General features: G+C 36.2%; 2 protein-coding genes across 5 annotated transcripts in view; both read right to left on the bottom strand.

Moving 5' to 3' along the window:
• Window positions 1–4715, bottom strand: part of LOC139689479 (lymphokine-activated killer T-cell-originated protein kinase) — a 34347-nt gene extending 29632 nt beyond the window's left edge. The window contains exons 1-6 of one of the 3 annotated variants that reach the window (XM_071586621.1): window positions 4536–4714; window positions 4225–4373; window positions 3663–3978; window positions 3358–3559; window positions 3000–3279; window positions 114–261 (exon numbers count right to left, since the gene is read on the bottom strand). In XM_071586621.1, coding sequence (XP_071442722.1) covers window positions 114–261; window positions 3000–3279; window positions 3358–3559; window positions 3663–3978; window positions 4225–4351 — 1073 coding nt within the window. In that variant the 5' untranslated portion in view covers window positions 4352–4373; window positions 4536–4714. Of the gene's footprint in view, window positions 1–113; window positions 262–2999; window positions 3280–3357; window positions 3560–3662; window positions 3979–4224; window positions 4374–4489 lie in introns of all 3 variants that reach the window. The other 2 variants (XM_071586622.1, XM_071586623.1) reach the window with 2 other exon arrangements.
• A 1546-nt stretch (window positions 4716–6261) lies between these two features.
• Window positions 6262–18786, bottom strand: LOC139689485 (sin3 histone deacetylase corepressor complex component SDS3). Of its 2 annotated transcripts, none has more exons than XM_071586638.1 (8): window positions 18437–18786; window positions 18289–18352; window positions 18101–18214; window positions 17816–18017; window positions 8780–9026; window positions 8502–8544; window positions 6650–6734; window positions 6262–6427 (listed from the first exon to the last, which is right to left on the bottom strand). In XM_071586638.1, the coding sequence occupies exons 1-8, from the start codon at window positions 18654–18656 to the stop codon at window positions 6332–6334; spliced, it is 1071 nt and encodes a 356-aa protein (XP_071442739.1). In that variant the 5' UTR covers window positions 18657–18786; the 3' UTR covers window positions 6262–6331. The 2 variants fall into 2 exon arrangements, with proteins under 2 accessions (XP_071442739.1, XP_071442738.1); XM_071586637.1 differs by having other exon boundaries at window positions 8502–8577.
• Window positions 18787–19851: the final 1065 nt, after the last annotated feature.

Raw genomic sequence — 19851 nt, forward strand, 5'->3', positions numbered from 1 at the left:
TTAATTCTCTAAACAAAGTAGAGAAGTTTGCGCTTCCAGCTATTTTAATGTTAACATACTATGATGCATAAATGACAGATTTTCCCGTGAAAATACAGAGAAATAAATATTACCTGGCCTCAATTAATTTGAGCCATTCCACCGCTTGCTCTGAAGTTGGTCGTTTATCTGGATCTTCATCACTGCAGCAATGAATTAACTCAATAACAGGTACGTAGGACGGATCTTTCAGGCATGCTTCTGGAAAGGGAGGCCTGGTACCTGCGAGTGAACCAAAGCACAAACTAAATTAAAATGAAGAAATAATCTCAAATATTTCTTCAAGAATAAACAATTAAAAATGGCACAGTAAAATGCAATGCATCCAGTCAAGAAGATGGATCAGTTTGCTTCCATATATGTGTACCTATGCAAGCAATGTGTTGTTACGGGACAATTTTGTACTTTTAATTACAATGTAATATTCCTTTACTCACTACTTACATAATCTTATCTATCATACTGATCATAAAAATTATATAGCTTCAGATGTTAAGTATACATACTCAAGGATTTGAAGTAAATTTCGTAAGACAATTTATTACCTTATAATACCAAAGATAAGAATACATTTACTTAAGTATAAAAAGGCAAAACTCAAAGGTCAATCAAAATGAGTATATCAATGACAAAATCTTGAAGCAAAGTCATAATCTGGCAAATAAGTCTAAAATTTGAAGGGCTTAATGAGTTACAACTAAATAGCCAATATGCATGACCAAAAACCTTAATTTTGAAATATAAATTGATTTTACTCCAAGATATAGACAAATTTAATTATGAAGCCAATAATTTGTAAACTCATTCATAAGAGTAATTCATAATACCACACTTCCATGATTAAAAAAAATGGAAATCAATTATGTAGGGATCTATGCGGGGAATATGTTAGGAAAATTCAAAGGTATTAGCATGCTACAAATCAAGAAACTGAAATATATAGGAAAAATGATATAGAGTCAAAAATATGCAGGACGCTGGTAGGAGGGTTGTCGAATAAAAGGAATTTATCTTATCATTAGTAGTGATACATTCCAAGAGCCTAACGATGCATCAGATACTAGATGTGCGCTAACCTGTGTTCATAATTTTGATACTACACATGCACTATATTTTCCCTCTTGTTATGGTACATATATGCTCTCAGTAAAATATCATCCATGACTCTAGGTACATTCTGTTAACTCTAACCTTTTAAAAGCTTTTCATTTTAAGTTGTAACCCACAATTTTGAGCACAAAAGAAAAGATTTCAGCAAACATCTTTCTATTACTATAATTTACGGAGTCATTTTTTATAAAAGAGGTAAAACATAGCATGGCTTGTTACTTTAACAACTGGCAACACAAAAATACAAGCCCAAGAGATTGATAAGTGCCCCCATGAACTTCACCTGACCAAATTGTTAACAAGTGTGAATTGGAAACGTCAAACAAATCATTTCCGACTGGCTAATGACAATAAAAATCAAAATGATTTCAACAGCCCCATTATTAGGAATACCTAGCATGTCATGGTGGCGTTAGCTTAATTAGTAAGCCATTTGGATATTTATCCTAGAACCAAGTGTTCAAAGGGTTCTTCAATGACCTACCAGCTAAATATTAACAATTCGATTCCCTGGATATGAGTAATTTCTGAAAAAAAAACAGGTGGCAAAAGGAAAGGACCTCCAACCCCCTTCCAATCTGAATGCATGAATTTCCACAATATATGTCTTTCATTAAATAGAAAAGAGTTGCACAAATCAGTTATCTAAACGAAAAATAATTGAATCCAACATCTATATTCTCAAAGTAATAAGGAATTTATTAAAACATGTACTGAGTGATGATTAGGCACATACAATGAACGCTTTAACTTTTAAGGCCTCTTACCACATCTTTCTGGGCTATGAGGACATATGCCTCTAGTAACATCAGGTCTAATTCACTGCTCGTTAATTTAACCACCTTTTGACTGCAATTGGAGAGGACCAGCCAAAATGTAAAAGACCAATTGCAATTATGGGTACTATATCATAATATACTCCCTAAGCAGACCCTTCATTTGCAATTAATATACCAACTCTTAGGAAGAAATGGAAAATGAGCTAATTTGCATTTTAAAATACAAGCAACCCAGCATAATCAGCCTGCAGTTCGGTTTTATAGACAAGGGTAGAGCTTCAATAATACTAAATGCTGCACTAGCAGTTGTCACATTTCAGTATGCCCTTGCTGAAGATCAGAATGAACAATGACAAAGAATCTTTTTTTAGGTATTGATGACTTTTCCATTCATATCTACACAGTTAATAATCGTTCAAAGGTGATATTCACCATAAGTGATGACTGACGAAGGCCACTAGTAAGAATTTGTCCTAAACTGTGATATATTCAACATCTAGTGGCACAGGCTTTTGTGATATCCGACAATACCACCCTTACCCCCTAAATTGTGAAAGTCAAACATCAGGGTATTGGGGGCAGCTCCTTTCCCGGTGCCACCTGAGAATTTCCAAGAATATATTTCACACAAAAAGTAGCTTGGGCGAGCATGAGGGTCTCCAGAGTCATCCCCCAAAAAATGGCCCCCAGATCAGTAGTCAAGTCCTTGACTGACTTGATCACAAAGCTCCACATTTTTGTATAATGTACTAAATAATCATCATCATAACTTATAAAATATTACCATTAGTAAAATCAAAGACTCTTACCCATGACTTTCTAACAAATAAATAGGTTAATGCATTCACTGCAGTTCTAATTTGGCATTTGATTAACTAATAATAATACACAAAAATTATCACTTAAGATGAGGGGCATTGATTTTAGTGAACTATTACACAGCTATAAACATATAACATGCAGCTATACTGTACACTAGTCAGAAAACCTATACTTATGCATAACTAACAGAACAAAGACTGCAGTTTAGTGATGAGTCATTAAGGGCCTGTTTCACAAACAAGTACCCACCTAACAGAAGGTTTTCTTCAAAGCTATTGGACGCATTTTCCTCTTCCTCATCTTCAGTGGTGGGACAGTGAGGAAATTTCAGAGACAGCATCTCCCACGCAGTAAGGGCATAGGAGTACATGTCAGCCTGTGTATTGACTTTTGGAAGCGGTTCATCGCCTTCTTCCCACTCTATCTCCTCATCTTCCAAAGAAATCACCTCTGGAGGCAACCAGTGCCTCGTTCCAATGTACTGTTCTCCATCCAAAGCCTCCCCATTTTTATCAACTTTCAAGCTTACCTAAAGAGAGAAATTTAACGTCAGAAAATCATCACACAACAAAAAGTTGCTAATCCGATTACTCGTTAGTTTACTTACACCAAAGTCACACAGCTTAACTACATCAAAATCTCCTTTTATTAGAACGTTGTCACTTTTCATGTCACCGTGCATGAGCAATGCTTCTTCATGGAGGTAGCGCAAAGCAGAGGCCAACCCTGAAGCTACACGTAGCACAGCCCATGCTGGAAATGGCATATCTGGTACTAATTGTCCGGTATTGCCTGAGTCGTCATGGGACCTAGAAGCAAACAAAACATTTTTTATCGATCAATTCCTATCCAGCAGGCACAGTATGGTCTCACGCAATTTTTCATTGGACACCTCGACTTCTAAATGCTTACCCCACCGGCAGCAAACTAGTTTCCACTTTTTCCAACCTCTCCTCTATTAGACTTAGGAGTGAACGTTGTCCGTCTTCCATTGCCAATGTAAAACGACCGTCTACTGATTTCGTAAATGCACGGAACCCTACTATATTCGGATGATCGAGAGATTTAAGAATCTCAGCTTCTTTACAAAGACGACCTGATATCTCATTACCAGACGAAGCCCTTGACTTCCTCGACGTCGAATTTCTATGGATAACTCGTTTTATTGCCCAGGGGGATCGGATGCAACCTACTTTAGGTGATCGTTCCATACGGTAGACTGAAACCGCTGAAAAGGTAATAGAGCTTATGTACACTTACATATGAAACGATTACGTAGTGGGCAACTCATATAAGTTTACATGGCAATCTTTGATATGAGATAAAACTATATGGATGATAAATTAAGAACACCAATAAATAGAAAATAACACAGGTCACTAAGAAAAATTCAAAGACGATAGCACTAAACTGTAAGTTTAGAAACACTGGGGCACTAACATTCCGGATGTCAATTAACATTATTTATAATTACCAGTTCCCCAACCAAGTTTTTCCATAAACGGCGAAGCAGGAATTTTCACAGGTGTAGCACCCTCCTTAGTAGGGGTGAACTGGGATTTTCGAGGCCGTTTAGCTTTTGGAGTTTTGAAGGTATCCATTTTCTCTCGGGCTGATTTCAATCTACGATGAAGTTCAATCAATTAGTTAAACATTCATAATTTTAACCTAATAACATGAATCCTTACATCCTTGTGTTTGATGAATTAATATTAGCGCAACAACATTGAGCAACGTACAAGAAAAAGGTTCGGAGAATGGTAGTTATCAGTGCGTAAAACGTACCGCTCTTTCAAAGTTAAATGACTTCAAAGAAATCAGTTACCATCAACCTCACGCTCACACCCAAACCGTTGGCGGCAAAACTCAAATTTTAGTCAAATGAAGGCGCCATCATAATATAACGTTGCCGAAGTCTGATAATTTTAGCATGGAAGGCTATTCGTGTTTTCATGAAGTAACTTTTGTCGATAAATAAATCAATAATGATTTAAAACTTGCTCTTTGCAGTGAAAAAGATATATCCTGAGAAATAAATAACAAGTAGTATGACTAACACTACAAGATTGCAAGATTACAACTGCACGAAAAACAAATGACTAATAAAATAGTAGCCCATTTTCTAACGGCATCAAGATATTCTTATGGAATCGCGCATAGTGAAGTAAAACTTCACCCCCACCTATTGGCTGCATTAAAAATTCTCATACTCCCACTTGTGCGTGGAGTCAAGTTTGCAATTTCACGCGTACATGGATCATTCTACAAATTGACATGAGATACCACTGCAAAAGTCTTTTAGTTAATTATTTATTGGTGAGAGATTCAATCGCAGCAGTACATAGTCATGGTGACCATAGAGTTAATAATAGTGCGTTTTCTCAACCCTCGAATTATTTTCATGGAATACCCATTCTAAAATTTGCTGTCGTGATATGGTAGTTGATCATTATGTTGAAAGGTGTTCATTCACATTGCTACCTTCAAAAGACGTTCCAAGGAAGAGTGGTCCCTTGAGTATGCCACAGTCAAAGAATGCTTACTCTCAGTTTCGCTTTTTCTATTTTCCGATGATTGCAACTTGCGAACGAACTTGCTAGGATAGTAACAATAATGTATTCACTTGGTCAGCAGCCTATAAAAATGTCATATGATGGTTATACTTATGTGTACAATTAAGAGAAATGCATTATAGTGAAGAGGAATTGACCAACAAACAAACATATGGTAAAATAGCTAAGAAAATTGCGTAGTATCCGCGATGTGCCATAGTTCACTTAAAGATCACAGGCTATTTTTCACCGAAGTATGACAAAGCTTAATTAATGAAACTACTAAAATTAGACATGTGAGTAGAAGAATTTTATCACTAATCCGATTCTGTGTGACAGTGAATTCCTAATTACACAACTCAATGCCTTTGCAAATTTTACCCAATTTTATTGATTGATGTGTTACAGCTTATGTTACAAATTATTTTTTTAATATGTCAGTGATATTCTGGTCAAGGCCATTGAACAATGTTCTATCAACGATAAACCCATGTATTCTCAACGACTAAATATTTTTAGTCTTAAACATTTTTAAAGTGAACAAACTTTGATCAAAGAAAGAGTAGTTAAATAGCAGGAACAGAAAAACTCGGCGCAAAACTGTCGGAAATCACAGGTGGCAGAATTTAAAATGGAGGATTTAAAGAAACCTTTATTTTTGCAATAGCAAAGATGTTAGGAATGAAATGGTACCAACAGAGGAGGGTAGTGCTAATATGCTTGTATTTTGAACCACTAGCAAATTTAAAATTTTTCAATTAGGTATTCCTCGATTTATTATTTACCAGTTTTCTGAAACGCACCATGAATATCCCTGCCAATGGTGATTCTAAAGCATGTAAAATGAAAAAAAAACATATAATCCCTGGTTAAAATTGAGACCCAACATCCACATATTGTGAGGCAACTATAATGAACGTCTGGAAAGTAAATAGGTAAGAGCAATAAAAAGGCATGACTATATAAAAAAACAATTTACTCATATTATACAAAAATGCAAAATATAACAAATTAGACATATTTAAATAACTATGATGCCCTCCGTTTTATGGAAAATTTTCCACGGCTCAACTGTGATACATATATCCTAACTTTGCTGCCATCAGATGTTTTTTTGACCCATATCTGAAAAAGTAATACGGATAAATACAAATAACTTATTTATGAACAAATTCTATACTATGCATTAACATTTATAGAAGAACAACACTAAAACCATGCGCTTTTGTATTGACAATTGACCATTCATTTGGACTACAGGTCAAACTAGCCTACTACTTTGGTTTTCAATAATTTAATAAAATATATGAATAGCTCAAACAGGAGTAAAAAAATCAATGTACGTACAGCTTCGGTACCAATTGCAGATATTATAGCTGCAAAACGAGATACGTCTTTTGCTTCCACATAAACTGGTTGTCCACGGTGAAACCTTTATTTGAGAGCATGAAAAAATGGTATTTATTAAAAGGAATTATAAAAGAATGCATGATTAATTGAAAATAGTACCGATGGCAATAGTCGATGCTACGCATCATCACCAGGTAACATACATCAACATTTTTTCAACTTATATAGTCTGGCTCCATGAGGGGAGTAAGGGAAAGCAGAGGGGTTAAGGTAGGGGGAGTAAGGGAAAGGGGGTAAGTTGAGTTAATAGGCTACTGAACCTAAAATCAACTTACCCCCTCTCCTCTCCCTTACTCCCAGAGCCAGACTATATAAGGTGAAAAAATGTTGATGTATGTTACCTGGTGATGATGCGTAGCACCGAAACCATGGTTGTGAAATATTAAATCTTTATTGTGGAAGTGTTAAGTTTCTTTTTACCCTCATAATGAAGGAATTCCACAAAGTTAAACCTGAAACTATTATACTTATCAAGTACTAGTACCTAGCATTCATACCTAAGGTGCAGGTACCTAGTTTTTTGCTCTTGACACCAACTACTGGTCAAACAAAGGGAAATAAGGTCAGAGAATACGATCACTGGGGTGGAGCACTATGGAGCACCACACTCCCCCCTTTTTAGCTGTCCTTACATCACATTGCATTCACTGAAAGTTTACCTATGAACCTAATGAAAGCATACAATCTTTGCTGTTATAGGGAAGGGATCCATACTTATGAGTAATAATTCATAGCTATTTAAGCAACAATTTTTAGAGCTGTCATCAGGCATGACACGCTAAGTTGTATAACAAAGGTGCAAGTTATTACATTTTATCTGAATAGATTAGCATGAAATTCATCATGAATTAAGAAGAATTGTTGAGCATTTTTTTAAATCTTAAATTAGGAAATTTAGAGTTTAATTCCGATAAATTCCATTAAAATATTCCATGGCAAATATCCATACATTATTGTAAAACAGACATTATGCTCAGAAAAAAGGTGAGGTTGCATCTAGCATTTTCTATGCTATTAGTAAACCTCTTCACTAAACCCACAACATTATATGTTGGGGATGCATCACTGAATGAGTAAACATAGTACATATCCACACTTAAAATTTATCATGGCACTACCAGTTTTGATGCATAGTATGATAGTACATTTTATTATCGAAATATACAAAGTGTACCCATTTCGTGAGCATGAATTTTCACAAAGTCTAACTTCAAATCACTGAATTTGTTGAGGTAGCAACGTGAGTATAACATGTAGCGATCCAAGTATGCTTTCAAAATTACACTGAAGCTATAAAAAGAGACGTTTCAGGCGTGATATGGTGGAATATCATGATTAATTAAAAATAGCAATTTTCCACAAAAATTCCATTTTTGTGGAAAATTGCTATTTTTAATTAAACTGAAGCTATACTTAAACTTAACTGGATCATCTCATTCCTCAGTCATCTATGAAGTCAATAAATAAATAAGTTCCACGACTGAAATCCTTTTCCTATTCTAAAAATATTCCTAAGTTGACTTAAAATATGTCAGGAGGAGGAGAGTTTTCTCTTTTTACACTTAGATACTTATACCTTATTTTGGTGATAGTGGCAGTTTTTCAAGAATATTTACTGTGAGTGATGGATTCCAAAAATCAAAACTATCATCAGGCTGGATAAAATAGGAAGAAAGTTCACCCATGTCCCTAACCCAATGGCTGCATTCTCGAGTCCTGCTGCAGGTACGGAGGTCATGTAAAAACTGCAAACACCCTTCAGGGGTGTAAAGCAATAAAATAAACTCACCATCTTCTTTCATACAGCAACTTTCCATCTTCAATCCTAGTATCTGCAATTGAGTTATCACAAGAATTTAGGGCCCCTGTCAAAAAGAAGAAAGTCCTTCCTTCATTTTACAAACCATATTTTCTGAATGTTAAATATAATAGCTTTGATGACTAAAGATGCAATTTTATACAGAATATTACATCAAAGACTAATTTCAGTTGACAAGTTAAAAATTATTAAAATTTGTGAAGTTATACGGGGAAAAAATTAATTATTTTATTTAAGCTTTGACAAACCTGGCCTTCTTAGGGATCCCACACTTCCTATCCCTCCACTGGAAAGAGATCCTGTATTGCCACCTCCCTGGCCAACACCACCAAATGAGGGTAATTTTCCCCGACTAATGATTTTCAAGTCTCCTTCAATTTCCTTTTCATCCAAAAGGTAATTCAGCTGTGCAGGAGGAGCTTTCCTTCTTTTTTCAGGCACTGGTATGGGATCATTTGGACGCCGCCTCAGCTTACGTGTCATCACTGGTTTCACCTACATAAATGCAAACACAAGACTGGCCATTAGCAATACTGAGATTAGACTAAACATTATGTGCTTACACATGAGATGCAGGTGCATGATAGACACAGAATTTTTAAGTGACCTGTTCCTGCAAAGGCAGAACTAAGCATACAGCCTCGGTCATGAAAGGTATCAAATAACAGTTCAAAAATTATTACATCTATAATGCAGTTGAATTTGGTTGTTCCATCAGAAACAGAGAAACGAACAGAAAAAGAATGGCGTGAATGTTGCACAATGTGTTTGTCTATCGGCCTCTTTCAAGAGAATGTTGAGGGGAACACTACAATGTATTTCATCAATCAATCAATTAATCCTCATTAATTCACTGAAAAAGATCTTCAGAGATAGCGGAAAACTATTTTCTACTGCTGATGCCTTTGCTCCTCCAATTTGAGAGTAATCATCATCAATATCAGGGGATAAGTATATTATCTTGCATCAAAATTATATGTTTTAAAACCAGTTCAGGAATTGCTGCTAACAGAGAGGAAAATGAACAACACAAATCCATGTATTTTCAGTAAACTTTCAATTCAGGAGAATTAAAAATCTTATTTTCTAAATTATCTTCATCTTGATGTAAAAGTACAAGAATAGGCAATGAATAAATGTGGTCAATTGAGCTGGGACAAAGTTTATTATTGGTTGGCTCAAAAAGAGTGAATCCTATTTGGTCTTGGGGGAATTGAGTAACAAGGTTGGTGGGTCATATTGGAATAATTGGGCAGATATATACATAAAATAGATAATGAGCTACTAAAAAGCAAACAAGCCTACAACAGATCACATAGTGTCCACTAATTCATTTATTGTCACCAGCTCCAGTTGTTGTGCTGTGCATGACACAATATCACATTTATAACTATAGTGACCAGTGGGACTACACAGTAGATCAGAACTCTTTACTTTATACAAATACAAAGCAAAGGTAACATAGTCTCATTTTAGGCAATCCCACTTAAAATGTCGCTGCAACTGGGCAAAATCTTTAAGGGACTTTATTGATATAACATTGTTCTGGCCATATCAGCAAAGAGAGTTTTGACTGATTGGGAATAATGACTAATTTGTATGAATCCAAACTTAAATATTATATCTATGGTCATTGGGAAGGTTATGGCTGTGAAGTAAGAGTAAGCTTTTTAAGATCTTGTCCATACTGCATACCTTACTATGACTGGGCATTAGAGAAAATACAATACAAAATTGCTGCAGGGAATCTAGATACACCGAAAAACCCATAGAAAATGCAAAGGAGGAGGTAAAAGGATTTTGCAACTAGGCCAAACAAGAATTTGGCATGTATTAAATTTGGAGGTATAAAAATTGGGGGTGCAAAATTAAGGTGAAAATTCCTCTGGACACAAAGTCTGACAATGGTAAAACAAAGTTAAATTACTTTGTCATTTCTTTATGATTCTTAAACTAATTCATAGGTAAATCTTTCATGTTCCAATATTCACTAAGTCTGAAATAATTTGCCAAAGATATTGTTATTTACAAAAATTAAAATTCATGCGGTAAAGAACTAAAACGGACTGTTACAAGGAAGCAACAATCAAAAAGTATTGTATGTTAACTTGAATATTCCACACAAACACAATGAACTTTTTGGTGCTTTGATGGCTTAGCCTCCTTCTCACCATTAAAAACACTCAACAACAACCATAACAATAATAACACTAAAAAGAATTAAAACCATGCCATCCACAGTGTTTGATAGAAATTACACATGGAATCATCACTGCATGGCTCATAAAATACTTCCAGGAGCCTGGAGAGTCAAGAAAAACTTTCATAGATATATTCTAAACAAAACAGTAATATCAAAACTCTTCTCTTCCACAATTGCATGCATGCAAGTCCACAGAAGGTACAACTTGAATAAAAAATTCACAAATTCAATCTTAAATACCTGTTAACCTACCATGTCACACAAAAATAACAGTAAAATTTCAATCAAAGACACATACTAAAGAAAAATAAGTACATAGAGATAGTAGCAAAGAGGTAAACCAAAATTCATGGTAAATCACTTCTATCATTCTCGTGACTTTTGGATTTTTACAACTATTCAGAGAGGGTCCATTGACACTTCACTGAAACAAGTTAGCTGTAATAATTAAGTAATTAAGACATTTTAATTCTAGCTCCCAGTAACACTCAGCAAATGCAATAAAATAAAAAATGAATAGATTAGGTTCTTATAAGGTACAATTTCCTGTGTGATTTTCTAGGTCTAGAAGGTCCTAAGGAGTCTCCTACACCAAAAATCACACAGGAAATTTCTACATCAAAGAGTTCTTAGATACCCCCAGAGCTGGAAGGTTAGCATTAATATGGGTTTAAGACACAAAAATTGACTTTTAAAATAAACACAAAGCTGACTCAACGAGTGTATTTTAAATTACAAACCACCAAGATGAATATCAAGATTATATTCCTTAGTAAAGCAACAGCACAGAAAATTACCCTGGAATCAAATGGGGAAACTCACAGATGAACACAATTATAAAGGAAGACTGTTATACCTGCTATTAATGGTGAAAACAGGGCCTCTTCAGACATCAATTATCATACTTAAAGTCTCATTGTGTACAATATGCCAGCAGGAAAAAGAAAAAGCAGTGATTAGCAGAAAATAAATAAATGTCAGGTACGTTGAAATAACAAACTAAATAAGAGCTCAGATCCTCCAGTTTAAATGCAAATGGCCAGAAGGCCAAATCCAACATATTTGTACTATCTAATATCTTCTGAAGTTCATGCTGGATTAATAAAATATTTTTGTCATTGAATCACCAAAAACTTCAACTTTTCAGTATTATAATAATCAAGCCTGTTTCCAACTTGGCACACATTAAAGATGGCTTTCATGACTAAACTTCAGTCCGATTCATTCCTTTTTGGTGTTTAGGTTAGATGTCACTTTCCCTGCCCCAAGACTGGAATGATATTAAAGGACCGCAAAAGAAGGTGACCAACACCATGCAAAATATGGGGGGGACCCAAAAATAACAGGAATGTTGTTATCGATTATTTAGTTCTCAATATATTTTCATTAAATTTTGTTCGCCTTCAAAGTATTCCCCATTGACCACAATGCACTTCCTCAAACGATGCTTCCATTGTTCGAAACATTTCTGAAATTCATTTATCGGGATGCCCTTTAGGCCTTCTAGCGATTTTTGTTTTACCTCATCCACAGTGTCAAAACGCTTTCCTTTCATGTCCTTTATGAGTCTGGGGAACAAAAAGAAGTCACAGGGAGCTAAATCCGGTGAGTAGGGGGGTGGAAAATTGACGCCATGCCGTTTTTTTTGTTTAAAACTGCATCATGGATGGGGCGGTTTGAGCTGGCGCATTGTCATGATGGAAGAACCAGTCGCCTGTGTGCCAAAGATCTGCTCTTTTCTTCCGGATACTCTCCCTCAATCTCTTCAAAACCTCCAGGTAAAACTTCTGGTTGACAGCCTGACCCGGGGGAACGGACTAAAAGTGCACAATACCTCTGCAACCGAAGAAACAAATGAGCATTGTCTTGATTTTTGATTTCACTTGGCGAGCTTTTTTTGGATGAGGAGAGCCAGCTGTCTTCCATTGGATTGATTGCTGTTTTGTTTCAGGATTGTATCCATAGCACCACGATTCATCACCATTAATCAACTTGGAAAAAAATCAGGGTCCTCTTCGAGCTGATTTTGAAGCTCAAAACATGGCTGAACTCGACGCTCCCTTTGCTCGTTAGTGAGATGGTGAGGGACAAATTTGACTGCAAACCTTTTCATAATCAAATTTTCAGATAGAATCCTCTGAATTGAACTCCATGACACTCCAGACATCTCACAGAGTTGATCAATGGTTCTGCAATGGTCTCCACGAATGAGGGCATTGATTTTGTTGATGTTTTCGTCAGTTGTTGATGTTGAAGGGTGGCCTGAACAGGGTTGGTCTTCAATTGACATTTCACCTATTTTAAAACGTATAAACCACTCGTAGACTCTGGTTTTGCTTAGGGTAGCTTCCCCAAAAGCAGTCTTGAGCATTACAACAGTTTCCGCGGCTGATTTCCCCAACAGGAAACAAAATTGCACTGCAGTGCATTGCTCTTGATAATCAACCATCAAGTTTTTCGCTGAAATGAAAAAAGTTGTTTCTCTGAAACAGCTCTCATGGACGGACTGATCCAGTCACAGCGATGGCGCTGCGCATACTGTGGCAGGAGGCATGAGCCTGACGTACAACCGGCCGAACAAAGGCTTCCCCCCACCGCAGCCCAATTCCAATTACTTTTGGGTCCCCCCTCATATCTTCCAGGTAATGAAAGTTATTGGGGGCTTCACCTTTCCTTCCAAATCCACAGAAGAAAATAACAAGATATAACTGTAATAGCCATATTAAATTATTGTGAATAGAAACCAGAAAATTATTTTACTCCCATGCTAGAGCCAATTTCTATGATGCCCTGGAAAAAAAATATAATTACTCAGCTCCTCTAAAATACAACAAGAAAATTAACCTACAAGATATCAAATAAGAACAATACCAAATCAAAAGACATTGCATTTCATATAATTTTTCACAGAATACAATATATGGTCTAATAATGGAGTTTTGGCACTACAGATAAAATAAATATACCATCTAGCTACTTTATACTCATTCCATATGAGGCACCATGATGTGGAAGACAATGGGAAACCACCACAAAAGATTCCCTAGACAATCCAAACTTACATAGAGTATAATATGATGGAATTCCTCCCGGTGAAATATTCCAGAGGTAAAATAGTCCCCTTCTCGGATCTCTGGGTGGAGATTACTGAGATGGAAACATCAATTGGAACAGGAAAATGTGAAGATAGAGATGGCTAGGGTTGAGCTACAGATAAAGATATTCATATCAGGTGTTATAAAAACTAAATAGGCTGGGGCAGATGACTTCTGAAGCAATTAAAACTAGAGTCATACATCTAGAAGATATTCAGAAGATGACAAGAGTGGCCTCACACTGAAAAAGGAATAGGGAAGAAGTATAAAAGCATGTTGGAAATTTAATGAGATGATCCTCATGGTTGAGGTAAAAGGAGATCCCATCAATACAGGGATAGTGCAGTGTACATGTCAATGACCAGCCACACAGAAGAAGAAATTTATAAAGTATATGCAAGAAAGTAAAAAGAAAGAGGAAAAGAACATCATAATCATAATGGGTGATTGAAATTCTGTGTAGAGTGCAAAGGCAGAAGCAGCATTGGGCAGTTCAGGGTAGGGAAATGAAATACCAAAGGAGAGAAACTAGAAGAGTTAATGCAACAATTTCAGGGTGTAAAAATCATTTGAATCAATCAGGTTCAAATCCTGGTCAAAGAGAATGAATTTTACACTCTGAATTGCACATTTAGTGGATGACTCCGTTAAAAGTTACTGTAGAGGCTTCTCCCACAGTTTCTTGGAATTATCAGAGTTAAGACGAACATGCTAGTGGCAAACAATCTTTGAACGAAATAGGTGAATATGATACATGTAAGATTCCTGGGGACAGATCCTGAAAGCCAATCAAATTTATATTGGTCAAAGAAATGTTCAAGAATCGGTTGAAACAGTACAAGTGCTACCATGGCCAAATATAAACAGTGACCACAACCTACCTGGCATTGAAAGCAATATAAAAAGATAAAGAGGGTAAAAAATGTAATAAAATACAAAAAACCCTAAAGCAAAAAAATATATTAAGGGAAAGATTCATTTTGATCTGAAGAAGGCGATTGAAGAAGTAGTAGCAGAGCAACTTGCTTACAAGAGTATGGAAAACCTAACAACCTCGATTAAATGAGAAAATGGGAGTTTATCGAAGAAAGAAGAAAACAAATTAACCAAAAAAACCAAGGTGAGAAGACACTACACAAATATTACAGAAACCAAGTCATTTGAGAATCAAAGGAGTGGATTGAAAACTGCTATGAAGAAACTCACAATAACATGAAAACGAGAAACAATAAAAGAGCATACACACATAAGTTAGTGAAAGTCAATTTGGAGTGAGAGAAACCAAATACAGAAACTGTAGAGATACAGGGTTCGTCCGGAAAATAAGTGTACTGACTCCTGGGCTGGGCACGCCGCTCCAGGCGTGCCCAGCACCGCTCTGACGGGCTGTGATTGGAGGGGGGTATGTTGGCAAGCGACGCTGAAAAAGGCAGTTGGCTCTGAGCTGTGGTGTAGTGAGGAGCTCTGTTAACGCGAACCTCCACGCTCGACCCACGTCATGGAACGCGATGCCGAAGCAACGTTATTCCATCAAATTTGCGGTAAAGCTTGGGAAATCGTCTACCGAAACTGTCGGTGTGATTGATTAACCAGGCTTACGGGGAGTCAGCCATGTCCAGAAACATGATCTTTCGGTGGCACAAGATGTTCGTGGAGGGCAGAGAAGAGGTCGACGACGAGTCTTCGAGAGGTTCCCGATGATGCCTTCGCGGGAGCGTTCCAGGAATGGGAACGCCGCTGGAACAAGTGTATCGACTCACAAGGGTCCTATTTTGAGGAATATTAGCTTAAGATATGTAAAAGTGTAATAAATTTTTTTTCCTGAGCTCAGTACACTTATTTTCCGGACGAACCCTGTATATGGAAGGAGTATAATGAAGAACTATATCAAGGGTCAAAACCATTGAAAATTCATACAATGAAAGATGTGGGCAAGGTGGACAAAGATGATTGAGCTACACTTATGTCCTAAGAAGTAAATTTGATAGAGAAATGAAAGAATTGAAGATAAATAAGGTGTCGAGAGCTGACACAATTAATGGGGAAATCAAGGTACTTGAGGAAAAGCCGGCATCAACGCACTCAAAGGGTGTCCTTTGGGAATTGGTCATTGGTGGGATGTTGAAAAGGGAGGGCCATCATCTGTTGATGTCATTTGAATAATAATGGATGTGTCAGTGACTATAGATATTCCAACACTGCCATGTTAAAAGGAATGTTTTCCTCTCCTTTTCTTACCCATCTCTAAAGTTTATTTTCTCGAAATACTGTTCGGTGGTAAAGAAAACTCCCTAATATGGATGCACACACCTGTATTCTCCAAAATTGAATTCAGAAAAGGGAAAACCTGCAAAATAAAATTTTGTGAAGAATCGAATTTTATGGATAAATTAAAATGGAACCCTACCATTATTCCTAGAATGCTCTGCAGATATGGAAAGACAATGAGGAGGGCCCACAAAATGCTCTTCACCAATTTCAAATTTTGGATAGGGCATTTTCAAATACTGATAAATCAGGTATACTATTTTATTTTCTGATTAAAACTAATATTTTAAACTAGCACAATGATAAAATGATAATAGCAAAGGGCTCTGCAAAGGTAAATCAGGTTATTACATCCAGTCATTTATTTCTATGAGAATATGCTAGAAAAGAACTTGAAACAGAATTTAAATGATGCATGAGAAAACACTGGTTAAGTCAATAAGTAATGAATAACTTAATAAGCTTATTTCATTTAAACTGGTGGCTATTTTCACTTTGCTTTTCACAAACCTCAATATGGTTTGGCTTACAACTTCCCATTTCAGAATATGGTTGTCACTTCCTCAATGGATTGTTTATGAATTCCTCTTTAAAGTCTACCTTTTCCTCCATCATTTTCTATATTCCTCCACTTACTAAACATGCTGGCATGGAGGGTTGGTGTTTAGTCGCACCTCTCTATTACAGGGGTAGTAAAGTGAACAAAGTAATAGAATTTCATCAAAGAGAAATGAAATCCAATTGTCCAAGACATGCCACAATAAGAGATGAGCCCTGAAAATGACTTTTTGCCCCACCCATATTATGCTTAGAAAAATATTTGCTTCTCAATCACAGGGGATTGGTTTGATGCATTTGGATAGATAAAATACTTCCCTGGATTGCAAACTTTTGTTTTATGGATTAAGTGTATGCACCACTCCTTGAGTGCTGGTGCCTAATAATACAGCATCATACTAGTAACTAGGCATAGGCATATAATAATAAGGTACCATGGTGGATTTGAGGGCAAATCATGTAGTTTTTATTTTGAAGGGCTAGCGAGAGGGGAAGAATCCTAACCGAGGGTGATGCCTCTGGGCTTCTCTTGCTAAACTTAAACAATATGATTTTCTGGAGAACCACATATTCTATGAGGAATGGAACAGGCCATACCCTGAAAGTATGGTTTTATACTTTCAACCTCTTAAAACCAGTAGTCAATCACTCTCCCCTTATATGTCAACATAAATTTTGAAGTCTGTCGCTTTCCTCAATCAGCTTTTATTATGACTAGATTAATTTTCTGAGCACTTAACACTGATATAATTCAAATTCTTAAGTGTTTTTTATGATATCTCTTCATTAGAGGTTTACTATTCATAGGTCCAAGACCACAGTGCAACAGATTAAAAGATTATTCCATTTCCAATAAAGGAATACTACTCCTGTATAAAGATAATACTGTGAAATGGTTCAAATTTCCCAAATAATAGTTATTCATACAGTGAATTATTTGATGACATGTTATTATGATTGAGTTATTAATTTGATCAATTGGGTATTTAAATATTTGTACAATACATACAATGCCTGCCAAGGTCTGGGGAATCCTATACATTTTATTGGATATTAGAGCAATTTTATATGTACTATTCATAACATACTATCTCAATCAAACAATTAGATCCATAAGATTAAAAATAAATTAGGCACCAATGATGGATGAGCAGCCATACCTCCATTGAATCTCCTGTGAGTTCCATCGTATGCCGCTCAGCTTCAATTATTTTCCGCTTTTCTTCTAGATCTGATATAAGATTTTCTCGCAGTTCAATTTTCTTCTCTTCAAATTCCTTTGCCGCCGCTTTCTTCTCGTTAACATAATCCCTTTCAACGCATTCTATTTCGTATTCTTTCCAAATAGCATTAAGCCGCAACCTGAAAAATCATTGGTTCATTGACAGGTTCAATATTCTAATGCAATGTTTTTAGTGCATATTGTAACTATTATTCAAACTAACCTTTCTTTGCACGCAATATCCAGTTTCTTCAGTTTCCTGTTGTACTCTGTATGCGTCCCATCTTTAAGCTGTTGCAACTGCTTTTTCAGGGTGGCTAACTTGTCCTGGTACATTCTAAAATTTAAAAAAAAAAACGTTGCATTCAATACATTCAAACGAGGTAAATCACAGACTGGAAAAACACTTACTGGTCTTTGATTTCCGTGTACTCCTCCGATTTTCCCATATCCGTTTCGCTCGCTTCTTCGGTATCTAAAAAGGAAGAGAATATTTTACACAGAATAATGTTTACCTGTAATGACAAATACCTTATTGGTCAGCCGCCTCCATGCATACCTTCATCACTTTCGTCACGTTCTTCATGATCCCGATCATCTTCGTAGTCCTCATCGTTATTATCATCGTCGAAATCATATTCGTCTTGCATATAGCCAGACGAATATGGTGAACCGTGATGAGAGGACATCCTTCGGTTTTGCTTTTTCGGCGAAGAAATCATGAATTTCTCAGGAGAGTAACTTTTCGATTTCATTGACATCCATTGAAATGAACTCATAAAGACAACTCGAGAGTACAGATAAGAAATAATTGAAGGCAGTTTATTAATGCTGCAAAGGATCCTTTTTGAGTAGACACAATATTCCCCGTTGCCTGAAGTGCTCAGAAGATTTCACCGAACACTGATTGTAAACAACTGGCGAATGCAGCGTCTCCCGATTTTCGATTGTTTTGTGGATTGGTTAATGGAGGTACATAAAGGTGGCATTATTATTGATTACATTTTAATTTGAATCACTGACCAAATCACAGAACAAAAAATTTAAATCTGAGCTTTAAACGAAATTATTTCTATACGTGAATGGATTTTTAATTGTTCCAGGCCCGAAAAAAGCAGTTGAAAATTATTATCGTTTTAGAGTCGAGGTGGATTTCAGATCATGGAAGATAAATTTCCTTTCATGCCTAGAGGTTAATGTCAAGCGATAATTGGCTGCAAATGATCTTCATATAGTCACTCTCCGTTGGGACTTCATTTCAAGCCATTTTCAAGCATTCCATTCAAGCAAATAACACGGAGTCAGGCGGAAAATGGGGAAAACCTTCATGATGAAAGAAGACACTTTGCTTTTCCAAATAAATTATTTTTCTTACGTTATAGGTTTCTTCACCGCGCAACGCCTTAAGGTAAAATTAGAAATCTTGCATCACACTTTACCTGAAAATATTACGCTGAAAATGTGGTCAAGCAAATTGTCTTCTTTCATCATTCCTCTAAAGAATAACTTCTGAAATCCGTGTGTTTCACATACTTCTATTGGCCTTTCCCTAGAGATAAAAATTTCTCATTTTAGTTTCGTATGTTTAAGATGATATTACGTCGTACAACAACCATTAAACCCTTCGTAATAAACAGCGGGAGTGCAAATACAATAAAGACACGTCCTAAATTTTAAAACCATTAAATGAGAGTTCCTGAAGGGGGACCACTAGAATAAGTAGAATAAAATAGGTACCTTTGAATCAAATCCCATTCTCCCTTTCAGCTGAGCCGCTCATATAACTAAATATTCATGGTTTCTATCTTATCTGTGCACACATAACTACTTAATCCGTACTAGGTACCAGGAAAAAAGAGGAACTCTGAGTTACAATGCAACAAATTCAAAGTGAAAAACTCATTTGCGTTAGCTAGGATTCCTCGCTGTCATGCCGAGTGCATTAAGTCAGTTGTGCTATCGAGGCGTCGTCCT

The sequence above is a fragment of the Hetaerina americana genome, unplaced genomic scaffold (assembly GCF_022747635.1).
Source record: "Hetaerina americana unplaced genomic scaffold, ioHetAmer1.1.p SCAF_24, whole genome shotgun sequence".
NCBI classification, from domain to species: Eukaryota; Metazoa; Arthropoda; class Insecta; order Odonata; family Calopterygidae; genus Hetaerina; species Hetaerina americana.